The 17,669-nt window shown below is 42.2% G+C and overlaps 1 protein-coding gene across 1 annotated transcript in view; it reads right to left on the bottom strand.

Moving 5' to 3' along the window:
* Positions 1 to 1,223: 1,223 nt before the first annotated feature.
* Positions 1,224 to 17,669, bottom strand: part of LOC136874689 (uncharacterized) — a 226,509-nt gene continuing 210,063 nt past the window's right edge. The window contains exons 6-7 of the mRNA XM_067148328.2: positions 16,698 to 16,777; positions 1,224 to 1,466 (exon numbers count right to left, since the gene is read on the bottom strand). Of these exons, the coding sequence (XP_067004429.2) occupies positions 1,309 to 1,466; positions 16,698 to 16,777 (238 nt within the window). The 3' untranslated portion in view covers positions 1,224 to 1,308. The remainder of the gene's footprint in view (positions 1,467 to 16,697; positions 16,778 to 17,669) is intronic.

Raw genomic sequence — 17,669 nt, 5'->3', positions numbered from 1 at the left:
TCACAAGTTTTCTGTAAACAGTTTTTCAGCCAATAATAGGCTTCTTGTACCTTTTTATTCGGCCAATAAAAATGAGAGGGTGTGTCCAGATTTAGTCTAGAACCTTCTCGACCCATCCCCTTGTCTATATAAACTGCGGCTTTTTTTAAGCTAGCTTGTCTTATTGATCGTCGTCTTACAGTGTGTGTGTTAAGACAGGAGGCGGGCGCCTCATTATTCGCCAGGCAGTTCACCAGCCTAGGTAATGGCCACCAGTTTTATATCGCAGACTTAGACGAGGGGAAGGTTCTAATTTCTAACTATGTAACCACCTGTTTTCTGAAATGTAAACCTTTTATCGGCTAACGTAAAATAAAAGACTTACATTGTAAATCGGGGATAGAGAGTGCGTTTCCCTCTCGAGTTCCCCTTTAGTTTATCTTGAGGTGACTACGATTTTGTAACAGTTTCTCTTTTCTGTAAAGCATCAAATTAACCTTCATTCTAGTCACCTCAGTAGCTTGGGATTAGCCTCTGCATAATCGGGCCGCGAGCCCAATTAGGGTTTTATACTTAATTTTCTACGAGCGCAGTGTATGACTTCATACATTTTGTGTTCGGGCCAGTAATTTAACCTGTTCTTCTTTCCACAAAGGCCCAGTAATTTGGGTAATATATACCCCTGTGTACAAATTGTAAATTGTAGGTTGGGCCTAGAGAGGCCAGAAATTGTAAGATTTTGTGTAATGTTGCCTTTAGTAGGTTGTACGAAATCGGGAGCCAGTCTCCTTTGTTGAATGCGCAGAGATTGTAAACTCTTCTGGTTTTTGTGTAAATTAGACAGAGTGGGGCCTTTGGAAGGCCGTATTTGTAACCTTTGGAGCAAAGTGCTCTTGAATTGGGAGATTCTCCCCTCGTCCAACTAAACGCAACATTTTCGATGTAGTAAACTTGTAAATTTGGAGTTGGAAGCTCAGCACTTGTAAATTCCAAACTGCTATTTGTACCTGTCACCTTGTTATTTCACTCAGTGAAAAGTTGGTTAAGTTTGTGATTTGAAAATAAATATAACCTTTATTTAAAATTTTAAGTTAATCTTTGATATAGTAGATGGACACATTCAGTCCGCACCTTCTTTCACCTCTCTGCGATCCACAAAAACACGGTAATAATAATAATAATAATAATAATTTTGTGTAACAAGAGTTTAAGGATGGGGCTCAGCGACGGATACCACTTATATATATATTTTGTTCAACCTATACAGGATATTTATTTCTTGTTACTGAGTTTGAAACATAATGTGCTGGTGTAGGTTACGTTTACATATTATTCTGCACAGTCGCCCATTTTGATGGTGTACCCGTCTTTGTCCACGCATATCTTGTCAGCGCCGTCCCCTTGAGATGGCTGGTAGTTTCCGTTAGGCAAACAGACCAGGTTCTTACGACCCGTGCCTTCCTTATACTTGGTGTCGCGTGCACAGTCTGAAACAGATCACAGGTTAGAAAAAAATTAAACACTACGTGTGAACACTTTAGAGCTACACAATTATCACAAATGGTAGCAAATTAAAACTCGTTCCAAAGCTAAGGACGTCGAAACTAAGGGAGAGTGGTTAATCTTCTTCTTCATCATCTGTTTACCCTCCGGGGTCGGTTTTTCCCTCGGGCTCAGCGACGGATACCACTTCTACCGCCTCATGGGCAGTGTCCTGGAGCTTCAGACTCTCGGTCGGGGGATACAACTGGGGAGGATGACCAGTGCCTCGCTCAGGCGGCCTCACCTGCTATGCTGAACAGGAGCCTTGCGAAGGGATGGGAAGATTGGAAGGGATAGACAAGGAAGAGGGAAGGAAGCGGCCGTGGCCTTAAGTTAGGTACCATCCCGGCATTTGCCTGGAGGAGAAGTGGGAAACCACGGAAAACCACTTTCAGGATGGCTGAGGTGGGAATCGAACTCACCTCTACTCAGTTCACCTCCCGAGGTCGAGTGGGCCCCGTTCCAGCCCTCGTGCCACTTTTCAAATTTCGTGGCAGAGCCGGGAATGGAACCCGGGCCTCCGGGGGTGGCAGCTAATCACCCTAACCACTACACCACAGAGGCGGACAAGTGGTTAATCAAGAGAAATAATGACACACTCTCACTCGCTCTCTCCCCGTATCTTTGAGCAGTTTATACCGGGTGATTCTCTTGCGCCTACTAATTTTGTTTTATGCAGCCCAACTAACCGGCGGTTTTATATGTGTCATGAAAATATCGGCCATTCTGGTACACACAGCAAAAAAAAAAAAACAGAATTTTTTTATTTACCGCCTAACCATAATAGAAAGACGTTATGCTGTAACATTATTAAAGGATGGCAATCATGATTGCGCTCTCTAAATTATATGAAAATGAAACGTCTGAGAAACATGAAACGCGCATTGTGACCGCGTTAAAACTATTACGTGAGGTATCACGTTCAGTACCTGCTTCTGAACGGGACACTTGAATGCCTGGACCGGCCATTTTCATGCCCGGCCCTCTTGACGTGCATCACTTAATACAAATTACAATTACTCCTAAACTATAAATGTTTGAAAAAAGATACTTTGTGCTTACCTGTAGTAAATATTTAGGGTGTGAATCTGGTACCACAGGTTTCAAAATACGTCTAAATTTATACAGCCTATCTGTATTTTCGGCATAATTATTACTGTCACCGAAGTGAAGAAATGAAAGAATATGAAGGAAGCGTATTCTGAACATTGTTTTAGAAAATATCGGAGTATGAAAACCAGGGTCTTCGGTCCAGTACATTTTTATATCAGGATTTTTGACTAATCGGTTTGAACGATTGCATGATCGAATTCTTTGTGAAAGGCCGGGGCGCCGCACTTATCACTTGACTCGCGTATAGATTGGTCTGCTCACACACATACTGATGAAATTCGTCATTCATGAAAATACTCACGTAACTCAAAATATCCTGCTTATTTTCTATTTGAACGTTTATACCTGAATTCTCTGTAAATGGTGGAACGGGTGGACAATAACTAGGATGATATGTATCAGGCACTTCACTTTTCTCTATAGGCCTATCGGATTCGGGAATCGGAATTTCCTCCTCAATCACTTTCACTATCTGAGTCTATTTCAGGAATAAGTTCATCATCAGAACAATCATTGTGAACAATATCTAATAATTAATCTTCCGTAAGGAACTTTGTTTTATAAGCCCTTATACTACACTCGGTAAGAACGACACGCACTGCATTGGAATCTCAAGTACCGTCTGAACACTCGAGGAAGTGCTGAGATATTCCCGCTAAAACAGCTAAGATAAACATGAGCCCACTCAACGCAAGGGTTATCTCAAAAATGTCAACCAACTTCCTGCTACAACCAGTAACGCTGACTAAGGTGTAAGAATCCATAGATGACGAATATAAATAGCATTGCTTCGCGCGGAATATTAAACGTCTTACGCTGTCCACGGCCCGCAGCATATGAGCAAGCTTAAACGTCTTACGCCGTCCACGGTCCTCAATGAGGTATAATCTGCACACATTGTGCCGCAGTGCACTATAGCATTCTCGTCAAGAGCAAGGATAGCAGGCAATGAATATTGAATTTTTACGACCGCATTGTAATCGAAACACGTACTAGATGTACATAACACGACCTAATAGGTTAAAAGTCTATTTCGAAAGCAGGCAAGTCTTATGTGCGAGGTGGGAGGTTCTAATCCGCGCCGAGGATAGATTTCTAATTTCTGTTTTAGCAATGTTTACATCAATGTACAGTGACAGCCAGACAGCCTATCATTAAAGAAAGAACAGGTAATAAATTCGAAATTACTAAACTCTGAATTTAATGCACTTTGTAGGTACCGTAATTATCCAATTGCGATTTGTAGATGAGTTCACAAAGTTACAATACCTTTTACTTATTTGAGATACGAAAATTTGCTGGTCAGTATTTTTCGGACAGGAGATGTCTAGCTATTCAAGGCATGCTTTGCACTTGTTATGCACTGTGCAGGCAGATCCCAACCAGTGCCTTCCTCATGCAAAAAGTACATTTGACCAAAGGCAATTAGTAATATTCCATCATGACAAAGGGAAAACATGTCGACAAATCGCAGATTGGCTGAACATGAAGAAAAGTACTGTGAATGATACTATCTGCCGATACAAATTGCAAGACAGAATTGAAACTTTGCCCGAGGGTCCTTACCAGGAGAGAAAAGGGCAGTTGTAAGAAGAGTGAAAAGAAATCCACGTCTTACTACAACCAATATTGCTGCTGCAGCTGAGAGCAAGTTTGGAAAGAAGGTCAGTGCAAGTACAATCCGGAATATAGAGATGATTATCAAGGGCGAACTGCGAAAACGAAGCCCTATATCAATAAAATAAATAGGATCAAGCGACAACGATTTGCTAAGGAGCATCTTAGGAAAGACATGAACTGGTAGAAGACTGTAATTTTCTGCGATGAATCGAAATTCAACGTTTATGGCTCATATTTGCCCATCATAGTTTGGAGACAGTCCAATAGAGATTTTGAAGAAAGAAATATGAAGGCAACGGTAAAACATAGAGGGGGACTTGTTATGGTTTGGGGCTGTATGTCGACTCAAGGAGTAGGTGAGCTGGTTTTTATAGATGGAAATATGGACCACCGCCAGTATCTTCAGTTTTAAACTAACAACCTGAAGAAAATTGCAGAAAATATGGGAGTTGGGGACTGTCTTAAATTTTATCAGGACAACGACCCGAAACATACGGCCTATAATGTACAGCTATGGTTGTTGTACAGCTATCCTAAAGTTGTGAATCCTCCCTCACAAAATTCTGACATTAACCCCATAGAGAATCTATGGGATATACTGGAAAACAACATCCGGAAACTTCCCATAAATTCCAAAGCTGATATGAAGAGACGACTGCAAGAGGAGTGGGAAATATTATCCCATTCCACCACAAGAAAACTCGTAGAGAGCATGCCGAGACGCCTGACTGAAGTGTTTCGCAGGAAGGAAAGAATCACGAAGTATTAATATTCCTACATGGACTCTTGTCAGAATATTTTTGAGCAGGCAATTTTCTATTATTGTAATTACATTCATAAGTTACAATCTTTTTGTGTATCATGAAATGATGTGCACATTTATTTTTGGTATCTGTATGTGCAACTGTTCATTTTGGAGTAAGGAAAATTAAATTATGTATGTTTGTTATTAATCTTTTTATGTTAAATATTAAGGACCTCTGCCTGTCCGAAACATTATGACCATCACTGTACGTGAAATATCCTCTTGTTTGCATGTTGTCAGTGAATGACAGTGTATGTGGCTGTATGAAGGACTGATTCGATTCGAAATCAGGGCTGGATAAGTACGGAGTAGGAAGTAGGGGGGAACCAAACTACACTGACGGTAGCAAGTGCTCGCAGTGATGCACATCTGGGCCCACTGTTGAATAGATTTTCCAGCACTCCGAAGCATGGCCGGTGTTAGTGAACTCCAGATTTCGATGATGAGTTGCCGGAGGTGCTCGGGATTTTCTGGCGCTTGAGTGTAAACTACTCGTATTTGTTTCAAATGCTCCCACAGAAAAGTCCAGTAACCTGGCAGATCAAGGAACAGGTTCTCATATTCAGATGGCGATGGACGGCTAACATCGATTGTGGGGGAACTCCATCCTGTTGAAAACACATCGTTAAACGAGTTCCAAGTGGTACAACCTCCAGCTGAAGAGGGAATTCATAGCAGAGAAAGTGCAGGTAGCGTGTGCCTGTTAAATGACCCTCGAAGAAATACGATCCGATAAGGCGATCACCCAAGATTCCACACCATGCATTCACTCCCATTATTGTACTTGATAGGCTGCCTGTCATACCCAGTGAGGATTTTCAGCATTCGAATGGTGCGTGCTAAGGCGGTTGATGGTTCCATTATTGTGGAATCGTGATTCGTCTGTGAACAAGATTTTCGACATGAATGCTGCATCATGTTACACATTTCCTAATAGGCAACGACAGAAATTCATTCGAGCTCCGAAATCTCGCCTGTGGAGCTCTTGGTGTATGGTAGACACGATATTTGTGTGCATGCAGTACTCATCATACGGGCAGCTGGCTGATGTTCAACTGTTGTGCAATTGCCCGTGTACTTGTGTCTGGATTATTGCGAGCTGTGTCCAAGACTGCTTCTTCATTCTCACCAGATGTTACAGTTTTCTCTCGGACAGGTGGCACTCTTTGAATCACGCTGTTGTCCGTACAATACTGTTGAAAGTCATTGCAGTCGATGTCACCTGTCTGGACACCTTTCCTGGTACAGGCATAATGCATGGCACGCATTTTTCCTTGCTTCCCCGTAGAAAAAGAGCATGTCAACGTATTCATCCGTGGAAAACATGACGAATAGCTGAAGTGACCCGTTCAAGCCATATAGCAGGGCAGCGCACAATATCAATAACATTGGCGTTCTACTGTTTGCATGTGGCACACTCTGGCCTGTGTCTGAGTGTTAAAACATCATATCGGTTCAAATAATTTTGAAAGATGTAGGACTCCAACCATCAATGATATGTTCCGTTAATTGCCAGGCTAACATCTAACCACATGCGCTACGGTCCAACGGTGAGTGTTTGCTTGTATTAAGAATAGATTAGTGTTGTAACCAAGGTTGAAGTTTACAGAACACAACTTTTATTGCTTCACTTTATGATATTTACATAAATAACTGAAATTTATTTTGAAGCAAAAAGGAATATTGAATCTTGAGAAAAGTCTGTCTTTATACAATATGTACAGTTTTACAGTCTTTATATACACCTCTATCTTGAAAAGATAGTCTTTGTGAATTGACACGTTGATAGTCGAAAACTATCTGGCACACTAACATGAATGTCTTTGAGAGTCCTTGTTTGTTGAAGTGCCTGAATTCCTAAAAAGCAAGTTCAATTGATTGAAGAAATTCCACCTAGCGAAACTAAGGGAGCTTGCGTAAATTAGGGAATGAGAATGGCTTGTAAAAGAATTACGGAACATAGGCAGTGGAAACAGGTAAGGGAGCGGTGACCAGAGGTGAAACCTTGTACTGCCAGAAATTCAGTCCACCTGGTCGAAGCACATTTTCAAGAGGAGTAGCCTCCGTGCTCGACGTAGGGTGTATTCTGGAGCTGGACACCGGGGCAAGTGGGCAAGTGAGCAGGCAGGGAGCTCCTATTTATAGTACACTCGATGGTCAGGCACGCGCACTGAGGGCTGCGCGTCGAAGCTAGCAGAATGATACACAGGCGCGCGTGCAGCTGGCTGACGGAGCGAGACGGGAGCGCCGGACATACAACACCCTCCCCTCCTAAATACGCCGGTACGGCGTGAAACGGCGGCGGCGCTGGCGGCGACTGCGATGCTGGGGCGGAGCTGCTGATTTCTCTGTTGTATTGTCCGGAGCTGGAACTGGGCGGAGTGGCGCTGTCTCATCCTGAAAGGAACCCATTGTTATTAAATGATCTAAAGCTCGTTCAGCAATAGATTTATCTGGTTTAGCAATAGCATCAATAGCTGGACAGGGGCGGTAGCGCAGACGTATCTGATCTTGATGGCGGCAGATACGTTTCTCCGTAGTCTGTATCTCGTATAGACGATGACCCAAAGATCTGCAGATGACTCCAGGTATCCAGAGTGGGTTGGATTTGAATGTCCTGGTGTAGACCTTGTCGTTGAGGGAGAACTTCGTTGGTGATGTCTTATGCTGGGCCGGAAGAGGCTGTAACAGAGAAAGTAAAGTTCTGTGAGGTCGTCCATGGAGCTTCTGTGCAGGAGTGACATTATCAGCGCCGGGTAGAGTTCTGTAGTTGTTTAAGAGTTGGAGCAAGGCTTGGTCTTTAGTTAAGCCTGAAGAGACAGCTTTCTTCATACTTCTTTTAAATGTTTGTACGAAGCGTTCAGCTTCACCATTAGATTGAGGGTGAAAAGGTGGTGCTAGGATATGACGAATGCCATTATGTGTACAAAAGTTCTGAAAAGCAGTAGCTGTAAATTGAGGTCCGTTGTCCGAAATGAGTACTTGCGGTAAACCTTCTGTAGTAAAGATTTTCTGGAGAGCACGAATGGTAGCTTCGGTTGTAGTAGTCGAATGCATATCCACGACATATGGAAAGTTTGACAGTGAATCGATGACTATTAACCACATGGAATTGAGGAAAGGACCTGCGAAATCGATGTGAACTCGTTCCCATGGAGTAGTAGCAGGAGGCCATGAAGCAAGATCAGAAGACGGGGCGTTCTGATTCGTTTGACATTGCTCACAATGAAGTATTAGCTTTTCGATGGCGGCATCAATACCGGGCCAGTAGCAGTGTTGCCGGGCGAGTTGCTTTGTTCTGGAGATACCCCAATGGCTTTGGTGTAATAATTCGAGAACTTGTTTCTGTAGGCTAAGTGGGATCACCACTCGGAAGATGGTGCCTGCTTCTAGTAATACAACTCCGGCACGAGTCGTGAGACGATGCTGCATACGATGATAAGGTGCCAGGTGGGCAGGAAGTGTGCTCTGAAGAGGCCAACCGTTGCGGATGTAAGTACGTACAGTAGCAAGTGTACTGTCCTTATCCGTAGCTTTAGCTATGCAGGTAGCATCAATAGGAAAACTGGATACAGTATCTTCAAGTTCTATGTCCAACTGAAGACATTCAGATTCTTGAGAATCGAAGGCAGTATCAGGACCAACGGGTAAGCGGGAGAGGGCATCAGCATTACAATGCTGGGATGTGGCTCGATATACAATCTGATAGGAATAATCAGAAAGGAACATGGACCATCTTTGAAGCTTTCTGAGGGAATTCTCTGGGATCTTATTACCAGGATGGAATAAGTGTACGAGAGGCTTATGATCGGTAATGATCAGGAAATGGTTGCCATAGAGATATTCATTGAAACGGCGAATACCAAAGATGATGGCTAAAGCTTCTTTCTCTATCTGTGAGTATCGACGTTGATGGTCATTAAGTGTTTTCGAAGCGAAGGCGATGGGGCGTTCTTGTCCATGACGATCCTTCTGGGAGAGAACGGCACCGACACCGTAGTCTGAAGCGTCAGTAGCTAGCGTGATGATCTTGTCGGGCTGAAAATGAGTGAGTTGTATAGCTTGAATTAAGGCGTTGTTGATTGTTTTCCATGCCTGTTGGCATTGCGGAGTCCACTGAAACTTAACACCTTTTTTACGTAGAGCGTTTAATGGAGCTGCCACTGTAGCGAAGCGTGGAATGAACTTATTATAATAGTTCGCTTTGCCTATGAAGGACTGAAGCTGCTTGAGGTTCTGAGGTGCTGGCATGTTTACTATCGCTGAGACATTCTGTGTACTAGGACGAATTCCATTCTTATCAAGTATATGTCCTAGGTAGTGAACTTGAGGCTGAAAGAAGGTACATTTAGCGAGGTTCGCTCGTAGGCCATTGTCTTTCAATTTCTGGAGAAGGAGGCGTAGATTGGTTAGATGTTCCTGATGATCTTTTCCAGTAACAATAATATCATCCAGATAGTTAGCACAACCGGGAATGGAGGCGGTGAGTTGAGCCAAATAGCGCTGAAAAATAGCCGCTGAGGATGAAACACCGAAGGGGAGCCGCTGGAGCTGGAGCAGTCCGAGAGGAGTGTTGAGTGTGAGAAATTTCTTAGATTCTTCGTCTAAAAGTAGCTGGAGATATGCTTCTTTAAGATCAACTCGAGAGAAGAATTGTCCACCAGAGAGACGACGGAATAAGTCTTCTGGACGTGGAATAGGAAAGATATCTGTGTCGAGTTGTGCGTTGACTGTAGATCGAAAATCGCCACAAAGTCGAACATTACCATCAGGTTTCTTGATTACCACGAGTGGAGTAGCCCATTGACTAGAAGTAACTGGTACAACAATTCCAGTTTGTATCCATCTTTCTAATTCTTTCGTGACCTGGTCTTGAAGTGCTAGGGGTACTGGACGAGCTTTGAGGAAGCGAGGCTTAGCTCCGGATTTCAGCTGTATGTGAGCTGTATAGTCTTTGGCTGTTCCGAGCTGAGAGTCGAAGACTTCAGGAAACTGCGCTAGGAGAGCGGTAACGTCAGAAGTAGGATGCAATGTAGATACGACGTTAATGTTGTCATGTATCTGGAAACCAAATAAGTTAAATAGATCCATGCCCATAATGTTTGATGCAGTGTAGTTGTTAACTACGAGAAGAGGAATGGCCTGCTGAATTCCTTTATAACTAGCCTGAAGCTTGATTTGACCTTTGATGTGAATTTTCTTCTTGTTAAATGTCACGAGCTGGATGTCAGCTGGAGAGCATGAAGGTGAACCTAAGTTGTGGTAGGTAGTCAGGTTAATAATAGAGACAGGAGATCCAGTGTCTAATTGAAAATCGACAGATCGATCAGAGAATGATAGAGGAATGATGATTTTGTGAGAATCCTTTGTGGGAAGAATAAGATTGATCTGATCAACTTCCATGTCTTGGCGGGGCTGTATATGCTTCCGGCGTGCTGCAGTAGTCTTAGCAGGGCGGAGCGAACTTTGACAGACAGTCTTAATGTGTCCAAGTTTATTACATCGTTCACAAGTAGCTTTGAAAAAACGACAGTCACGACGTTCATGATGCTTGAAACAACCTCGGCAGGAAGGCAGGAGTTTCGAGGTGCTTTTAGAATTGGGCTTCCGTGTAGCATTACGAGAGGGAACCTGGCGAGAATGCTTGGTGGAGAGCGCCTTATCCGTACGGTTCACTGTAGCAGAGGACTTGCGGGCCTGAGGCGAGACTTGTGCAACTTCGTGTGGAGAAGCTATGGCTGCGGCAGTCTTGGTAGTAAGCTCATAAACCGTAGCAATACGCTGGACGTCTTCTAAAGAAGGGTTACTCTGCTTGACAGCGTCAAAACGTATTTTGTCTTCAGGAGTATGTAAAATTATCATGTCCCGAATGAGAGAATCAGTGTAGGATGAACCACAACCGTCCTTGGAGCAGATGAACTGGCAGGGTTTAGCTAGACCACGTAATTCAGTTATCCATTCAGTATGTGTCTGATGGGGTTGCTTTCTGCTCTGAAAAAATTTATAGCGAGCAGCCACTATGTGAGGAGCTTTGGCATAGTGTTCCGTGAGACGGGCCAAGAGCTGCGTAAAGGGTACCTCAGATAAATGTTCTTCCGGACTTAATTTACGTAGTAATTCACACGTAGCATTGCCAACCGAACTAAGAAATAATGCGCGGCGGCGTTGATCATCTGTGACAGAATGGCAGATGAAATGCTGTTGTAAACGGGCTAAATAAACTGACCATTCTTCCTTAGCCGGATCAAAAGCAGAGAACGGAGGAATAGCTGATGGCTGTGTAGAGACAGAAATAGCTTGAATAGCCTGAATTAATGCTGCCTGTTGTTGTTGCATAAACTGTTGCTGTTGCTGCTGTAAGGCTTGGAAGACCGTAGCGAGCTGTTCCGCAGTAGCCATTGCGAGATGCGTGCAAGAAAGAGTAAGGTAAGCCGTGTGTCAGAACTGGTTGGAGTGTCGTTGTTGTGTAGCACGTCGCCGTAGAGTTGACAACTGGGCCTGTTGAATAGTAGTGTCGTGGTTACCTCGTCGTTATAGAGTTGGCAACTGGGGTCGAAGAATTGTAGGCTGTTACTGTTTTACCTCGTCGCCATAGAGTTGGCAACTGGGGTCGAAGAATTGTAGGTTGTTGCGTTTTTACCTCGTCGCCATAGAGTTGTGTTGTAACCAAGGTTGAAGTTTACAGAACACAACTTTTATTGCTTCACTTTATGATATTTACATAAATAACTGAAATTTATTTTGAAGCAAAAGGAATATTGAATCTTGAGAAAAGTCTGTCTTTATACAATATGTACAGTTTTACAGTCTTTATATACACCTCTATCTTGAAAAGATAGTCTTTGTGAATTGACACGTTGATAGTCGAAAACTATCTGGCACACTAACATGAATGTCTTTGAGAGTCCTTGTTTGTTGAAGTGCCTGAATTCCTAAAAAGCAAGTTCAATTGATTGAAGAAATTCCACCTAGCGAAACTAAGGGAGCTTGCGTAAATTAGGGAATGAGAATGGCTTGTAAAAGAATTACGGAACATAGGCAGTGGAAACAGGTAAGGGAGCGGTGACCAGAGGTGAAACCTCGTACTGCCAGAAATTCAGTCCACCTGGTCGAAGCACATTTTCAAGAGGAGTAGCCTCCGTGCTCGACGTAGGGTGTATTCTGGAGCTGGACACCGGGGCAAGTGGGCAAGTGAGCAGGCAGGGAGCTCCTATTTATAGTACACTCGATGGTCAGGCACGCGCACTGAGGGCTGCGCGTCGAAGCTAGCAGAATGATACACAGGCGCGCGTGCAGCTGGCTGACGGAGCGAGACGGGAGCGCCGGACATACAACAATTAGAGTACATTGCTCCGTCATTTCACTATTTTATACACACTTCACGTCATTGTAATCTCATCCTAAGCATTAATTTTGTGCTTTTCTACACCTGGTCACTAGGCACGACATATTAACATAGTAACATGGTAGACTGACGTAGATCAATGATTTAAATGCATAATGTTTTTCGAACGGACTATAGCAACTGTCAGGTGTGGTCATAATAGCTTGCATGCTGAGCTTACGGGACATTAATATCACAAAGGATGCTAGAATAGAAATATCGATCTTACGACGTTTTCTTGTTTTCCTTTTTTTTTTTTTTTTTTTTTGTTATTGGCTTTACGTCGCACCGACACAGATATGTCTTATGGCGACGATGGGACAGGAAAGGGCTAACTCTGGGAAGGAAACGGCCGTGGCCTTAATTAAGGTACAGCCCCAGCATTTGCCTGGTGTGAAAATGGGGAAACCATGGAAAATCATCTTCAGGGCTGCCGACAGTGGGGTTCGAACCTACTATCTCCCGAATACTGGATACTGGCCGCACTTAAGCGACTGCAGCTATCGGGCTCGGTTACGTTTTCACATGTTTTAAGTGCTGCATAAAACAAAATTAGTAGGCACAAGAGAATCACCCGGTATCCTCACATGGAACATGTTTGTTATAACGGTGAATGTGTCACATGAATTCCTCAAGTATTCTTATCACATAAACTACATACTGGATTGATTGATTGATTGATTGATTGATTGATTGATTGATTGATTGATTGATTGATTGATTGATTGATTGATTGATTGATTGATTGATTGATTGATTGATTGATTGATTGATTGATTGGATACTTCAAGAGTTGAACTCAAGTAACGTAACACAAAGCATGCCACGGAGCGGTATTTAAATTTTGCATTATTGATATTTCAGACTATAATCAAGCAACATTGTTCCCATTGCATAACTCATATGACACCAATTTCTTTAAAAAAAAAAAAAAAAAAAAAAAAAACAAGAGTTGAACCCGAGCAACTTGTGGAGTGACTAGTTCCTATACCTAAAATGTTAAATTACCATTATTAACCTACACGGTTACGGCAAACGTTAGTGTTGGTAAGATTTCATGCTAATTTGTGCCTTAAACAGAAGATCATAATGGTTTTTAAGCTAAAAGAAGAGAATTTGTGACCAGTTGTAAATAATATGATCAAAACATCAAAATATATAATGTACAACCCATGACTTTCGCTCCACAGATTTTTTACTGGCACTCCGCTTTTGTTACCTGTTGAGGTCCAGCGCTGATACCAAAGAATGTCTAGTATCATATCTGTGAAGTCCGAATATATTTATTCAGTTACTCTTGTTTTAGCTTAAAACCATTATGATCTTCTAGTGCTATATAACCTCGACAGTGGTCTACTTAGGTGGGGGGAGTTCCGTCATTCACACATAAAACTGTAAACCACATAGAAATTTAATAGATCCAGTTACTTGTGCCTGCACCAAACAAATGGAAGGCTACTGGTCAAGGCTTAAACACAATCAATCGATCAATCAATCAATCAATCAATCAATCAATCAATCAATCAATCAATCAATCAATCCTGATCTGCATTTAGGGCAGTCGCCCAGGTGGCAGATTCCCTATCTGTTGTTTTCCTAGCCTTTTCTTAAATGACTGCAAAGAAATTGGAAATTTATTGAACATTTCCATTGGTAAGTTATTCCAATCCCTACCTCTCCTTCCTATAAACGAATATTTGACTCAATTTGTCCTCTTGAATTCCAACTTTATCTTCATATTGTGATCTTCCCTGATTTTAAAGACGCCACTCAAATTCGTCTACTAATCTCATTCCACGCCATCTCTCCACTGACAGCTTGGAACACACCACACTCGTTCTAAGACATTAACTATTGCAGTGAGGGGATCCACACTACAGAGCAGTACTTTAGACTAGATTGTATAAGCGAGAAATACAGAGTTTCCAATGGAACAACAGATTTAAATCTCTTGCAATTTCTATTGATGAAGCCTAACGTTTTAAATGCCTTGTTGACGATATTTAACACATGCTCATTGAAAGATAGACCATTTCGATTACTAAAAATAACACCAAGATCGTTAATTTTATTAACACGCTTCACTCCTTGATCCTTTATATGATAATTGAATACACGGACTTGTGATTTTCTCGTGAAGGATATTGCACTTCTCTTTGAAATATTTAGGGTTAAATGTCACTTTTTGCACCAATCATAAATATTATTTATATCAGACTGTAACAATTCACAGTCACTCATCCTTTCAATTGCCCTGCAGAGTTTAAGGTCATCAGCATAGAGCAGGTAGCTGCTCGAATGGATTTGTGATGGCAGATCATTAACAAATAGAAGGAAACACTAAGGTCCCAGTAGTGAACCTTTTGCAACGCCAGGCATAGGCTGATAAGGACGAGAAATGATACCCTCGTATTTTACTGAATACCTCTTGGTGTAAAGATAGCATTTAAACCATTCAAGCAAGCTTCCATGAATGCCATATGCTGACAACTTAGTCAGAAGAGCATTATGCTGCACAGAGCCGAAAGCCTTGGAAAAGTCCGTGCAAACGGCATCAACCTGCTTGCAATTGTCCATTTTTTTGCTTTGCAAGCTGCTTTACGTCGCACTGACACTGATAGGTCTTATGATGACGATGGGATAAGAAAGAGCTAGGAGTGGGAAGGAAGCGTCCGTGGTCTTATTTAAGGTACAACCCCAGCATTTGCCTGGTATGAAAAGGGAAACCACGGAAAAACATCTCCAGGGCTGCCGACAGTGGGGTTCGAACACACTATCTCCCCCAGCAATTGTCCAGAGCGCTAGATATGAAGTGAGAGTATACAGCAAGATTGGTGATAGTTGAGCGTTTCTGGACAAAACTATGCTGGTTAATATTAATTAAACCACTGACTGCACTGTACAAGGCTTTGCACACGACTCTTTCCGCTACTCTGGAAATGAGTGAAAGAAGAACTGCTGGTCTGTAATTGACAAATAAAGATCCGTCACCTTTCTTAAAGACTGGAATAACATACCATGTCTTCCTTTCGGACAGGAAATTGCCTGTACGAAGAGACCAGTTGATTATCGTGGCTAGTGGGGTTGCCAGCTCCTCAGCACACTCACGTAACACAATTCCTGGAATGTGATCTGGACCACATGACTTATTCGTATCAATCGACTTCAAGATGTTGCAGACTTCCGATGCCGAAGTTACAACTGATGGTAAGTTAATTTTCCCGAACTGTTCGGTGTGAGAATTACAGGGAACACTGGGTGGATAGAATTGTTTGAAAGTGTCAGAAAAAGTATCCAGAATTTCTTTCAGTGAGCTAAGTTCCTTGTCGGGCCGATGACCTTAGATGTTAGGCCTCTTTAAACAACCCGCATCATCATCATCATCATCATCATCATCAATTTACTTGTCTTCATTAATCATCATTGAGAGTAGCCGCCGAGATTTTGATTTGCAATTAATAAATTCTCAATATCTTTGTGGATGTCGGATAATATCTTTCTCAACAGACCCGACATAATCCCTGTACTTTCTCCACTGCATTTGTTTGTATTCCTTTCTTAGCGTCGCAGCTCGTTTCCTTGCTCTTTCCTTTGCCCGCATTTTGTCTGTAAGTTCGGAATCATACTAAGAGGGAAGATGCCTAGTCTTCATTATGCGGGAAAGTACGGCGTCCTTACGAGCGCTGTGCAGTTAGTCATAAAACAAGTCATCTCGGCATCAAGGGATGGACAGGATTCGAGAAATTTCCTCGGACAGCGGGATAAGATGAGGAAAGTCTGCTTTTGTCCATACGAATAATGATTTTGTAGTCTGTGGTAAACGAGGAACACGGGAAATATGAAGGCTGAGCTCAAGCGCAGAATGATCTAATTGTACTAACTGTTCTGTTGCTGCACACAGGGTATTATTAGTGACTTTTTCAGACACGAAGGCAAGGTCCAGGAAGTTATTTCCTCGTGTTGGAAAACCTTCCTGGCCCTTGTCTTTCTTGGCCGATACCTTCATTTTTTCGAAGTGTCAGATCCCTTCCATTTTTCTCTCTGATTAGTGTTATATAGAGGATGGTTGCCTAGTTGTACTTCCTCTTAAAACAATAATCACCAACACCACCATTATTTTATACCAGGAAATGTATAAAATGATAGGTATACCAATTCCCCTTGATTCACTGTAATTTGTTAATTGACATCACTTCTAGTGTAAATAATAACTTCTCTTTAACGAAATGTTTATCGCTACATTTTTGTACTTACTGCAGTCGACATTGGCAATTTCTGTCGCTTGGGACGCCCAGCTACCTATCCTGGAACCATCCTTCCATGCACAGTAGCACCTGGAAATAAGAAGAACATTATTCTACTAGAAATATTTGGCCAACGATAACAGTACTGTTAATACTATTACTAATAATAATAACAATAATAATTGTACCAGGGGTACACCTCTGCTTATTTAAACTGCGCACCTTCTCTACGGCCATCTATGCCGACGGACTTGAACTTTTAAACTCCCGAAGACTTTCCTTCAGAAACTCCGTAACAATAATATATGTTTTTGATCAGTTTTGAAGGAAAGAGAATTATTACTTTTATGGTCCTTCATTACCGACTTTATTGAATCTGGCATGTGTTTTTTTCTCACACAATGGATCACATAAACTTGATGAAGATCTTGAACCTCACATGCGCAACAATTACCTACAACACACAATTATCCGACCAATGAAAAATTATCTAGGAAACTGCCAACTTCTACTAGTGAAATCTACAAAAAATTCAAGTCTATTCAACAATAATAATAATTTAATAATAATAATTGAAACATGAATTAGGCCACTCCGGCTATTCAAATTGTCCGCCTCTCCCAAAAACCTATTTTCCAACCACGTTTTCTGTTTCTTTCCCTTCTGGTATTTCCGGCTTGATTTCCATTTCATGGGCGGGTATTGCTTGTTTATTGGTCTTGTCTGGCGTTGTGTTGAACATCTGAGAGGACTGTCCCTCTGAAAGGGAAGTCGATGGAGATGGGGGATCGGCCAGCGCGATAATGGACTGAATAGGTAGGCAGAATACCAAATATGTGATTAACCTGCGGGTGTATTTAGGGAAGATTTCTACGACTCTTTTTTATAATGCAATTTTCAGTTTCTGTTCTCTTTTAAATGTCAATATGTAGGAGCTTTCCTGGTAAATTTAACTTGCATGTAGTCCTCTGTTCCTCTTCTT

Source organism: Anabrus simplex, chromosome 5 (assembly GCF_040414725.1).
Source record: "Anabrus simplex isolate iqAnaSimp1 chromosome 5, ASM4041472v1, whole genome shotgun sequence".
Taxonomy (NCBI): domain Eukaryota; kingdom Metazoa; phylum Arthropoda; class Insecta; order Orthoptera; family Tettigoniidae; genus Anabrus; species Anabrus simplex.
Note: the sequence above shows the minus strand (reverse complement) of the source record. Positions and strands in the feature narration are given on the sequence as shown.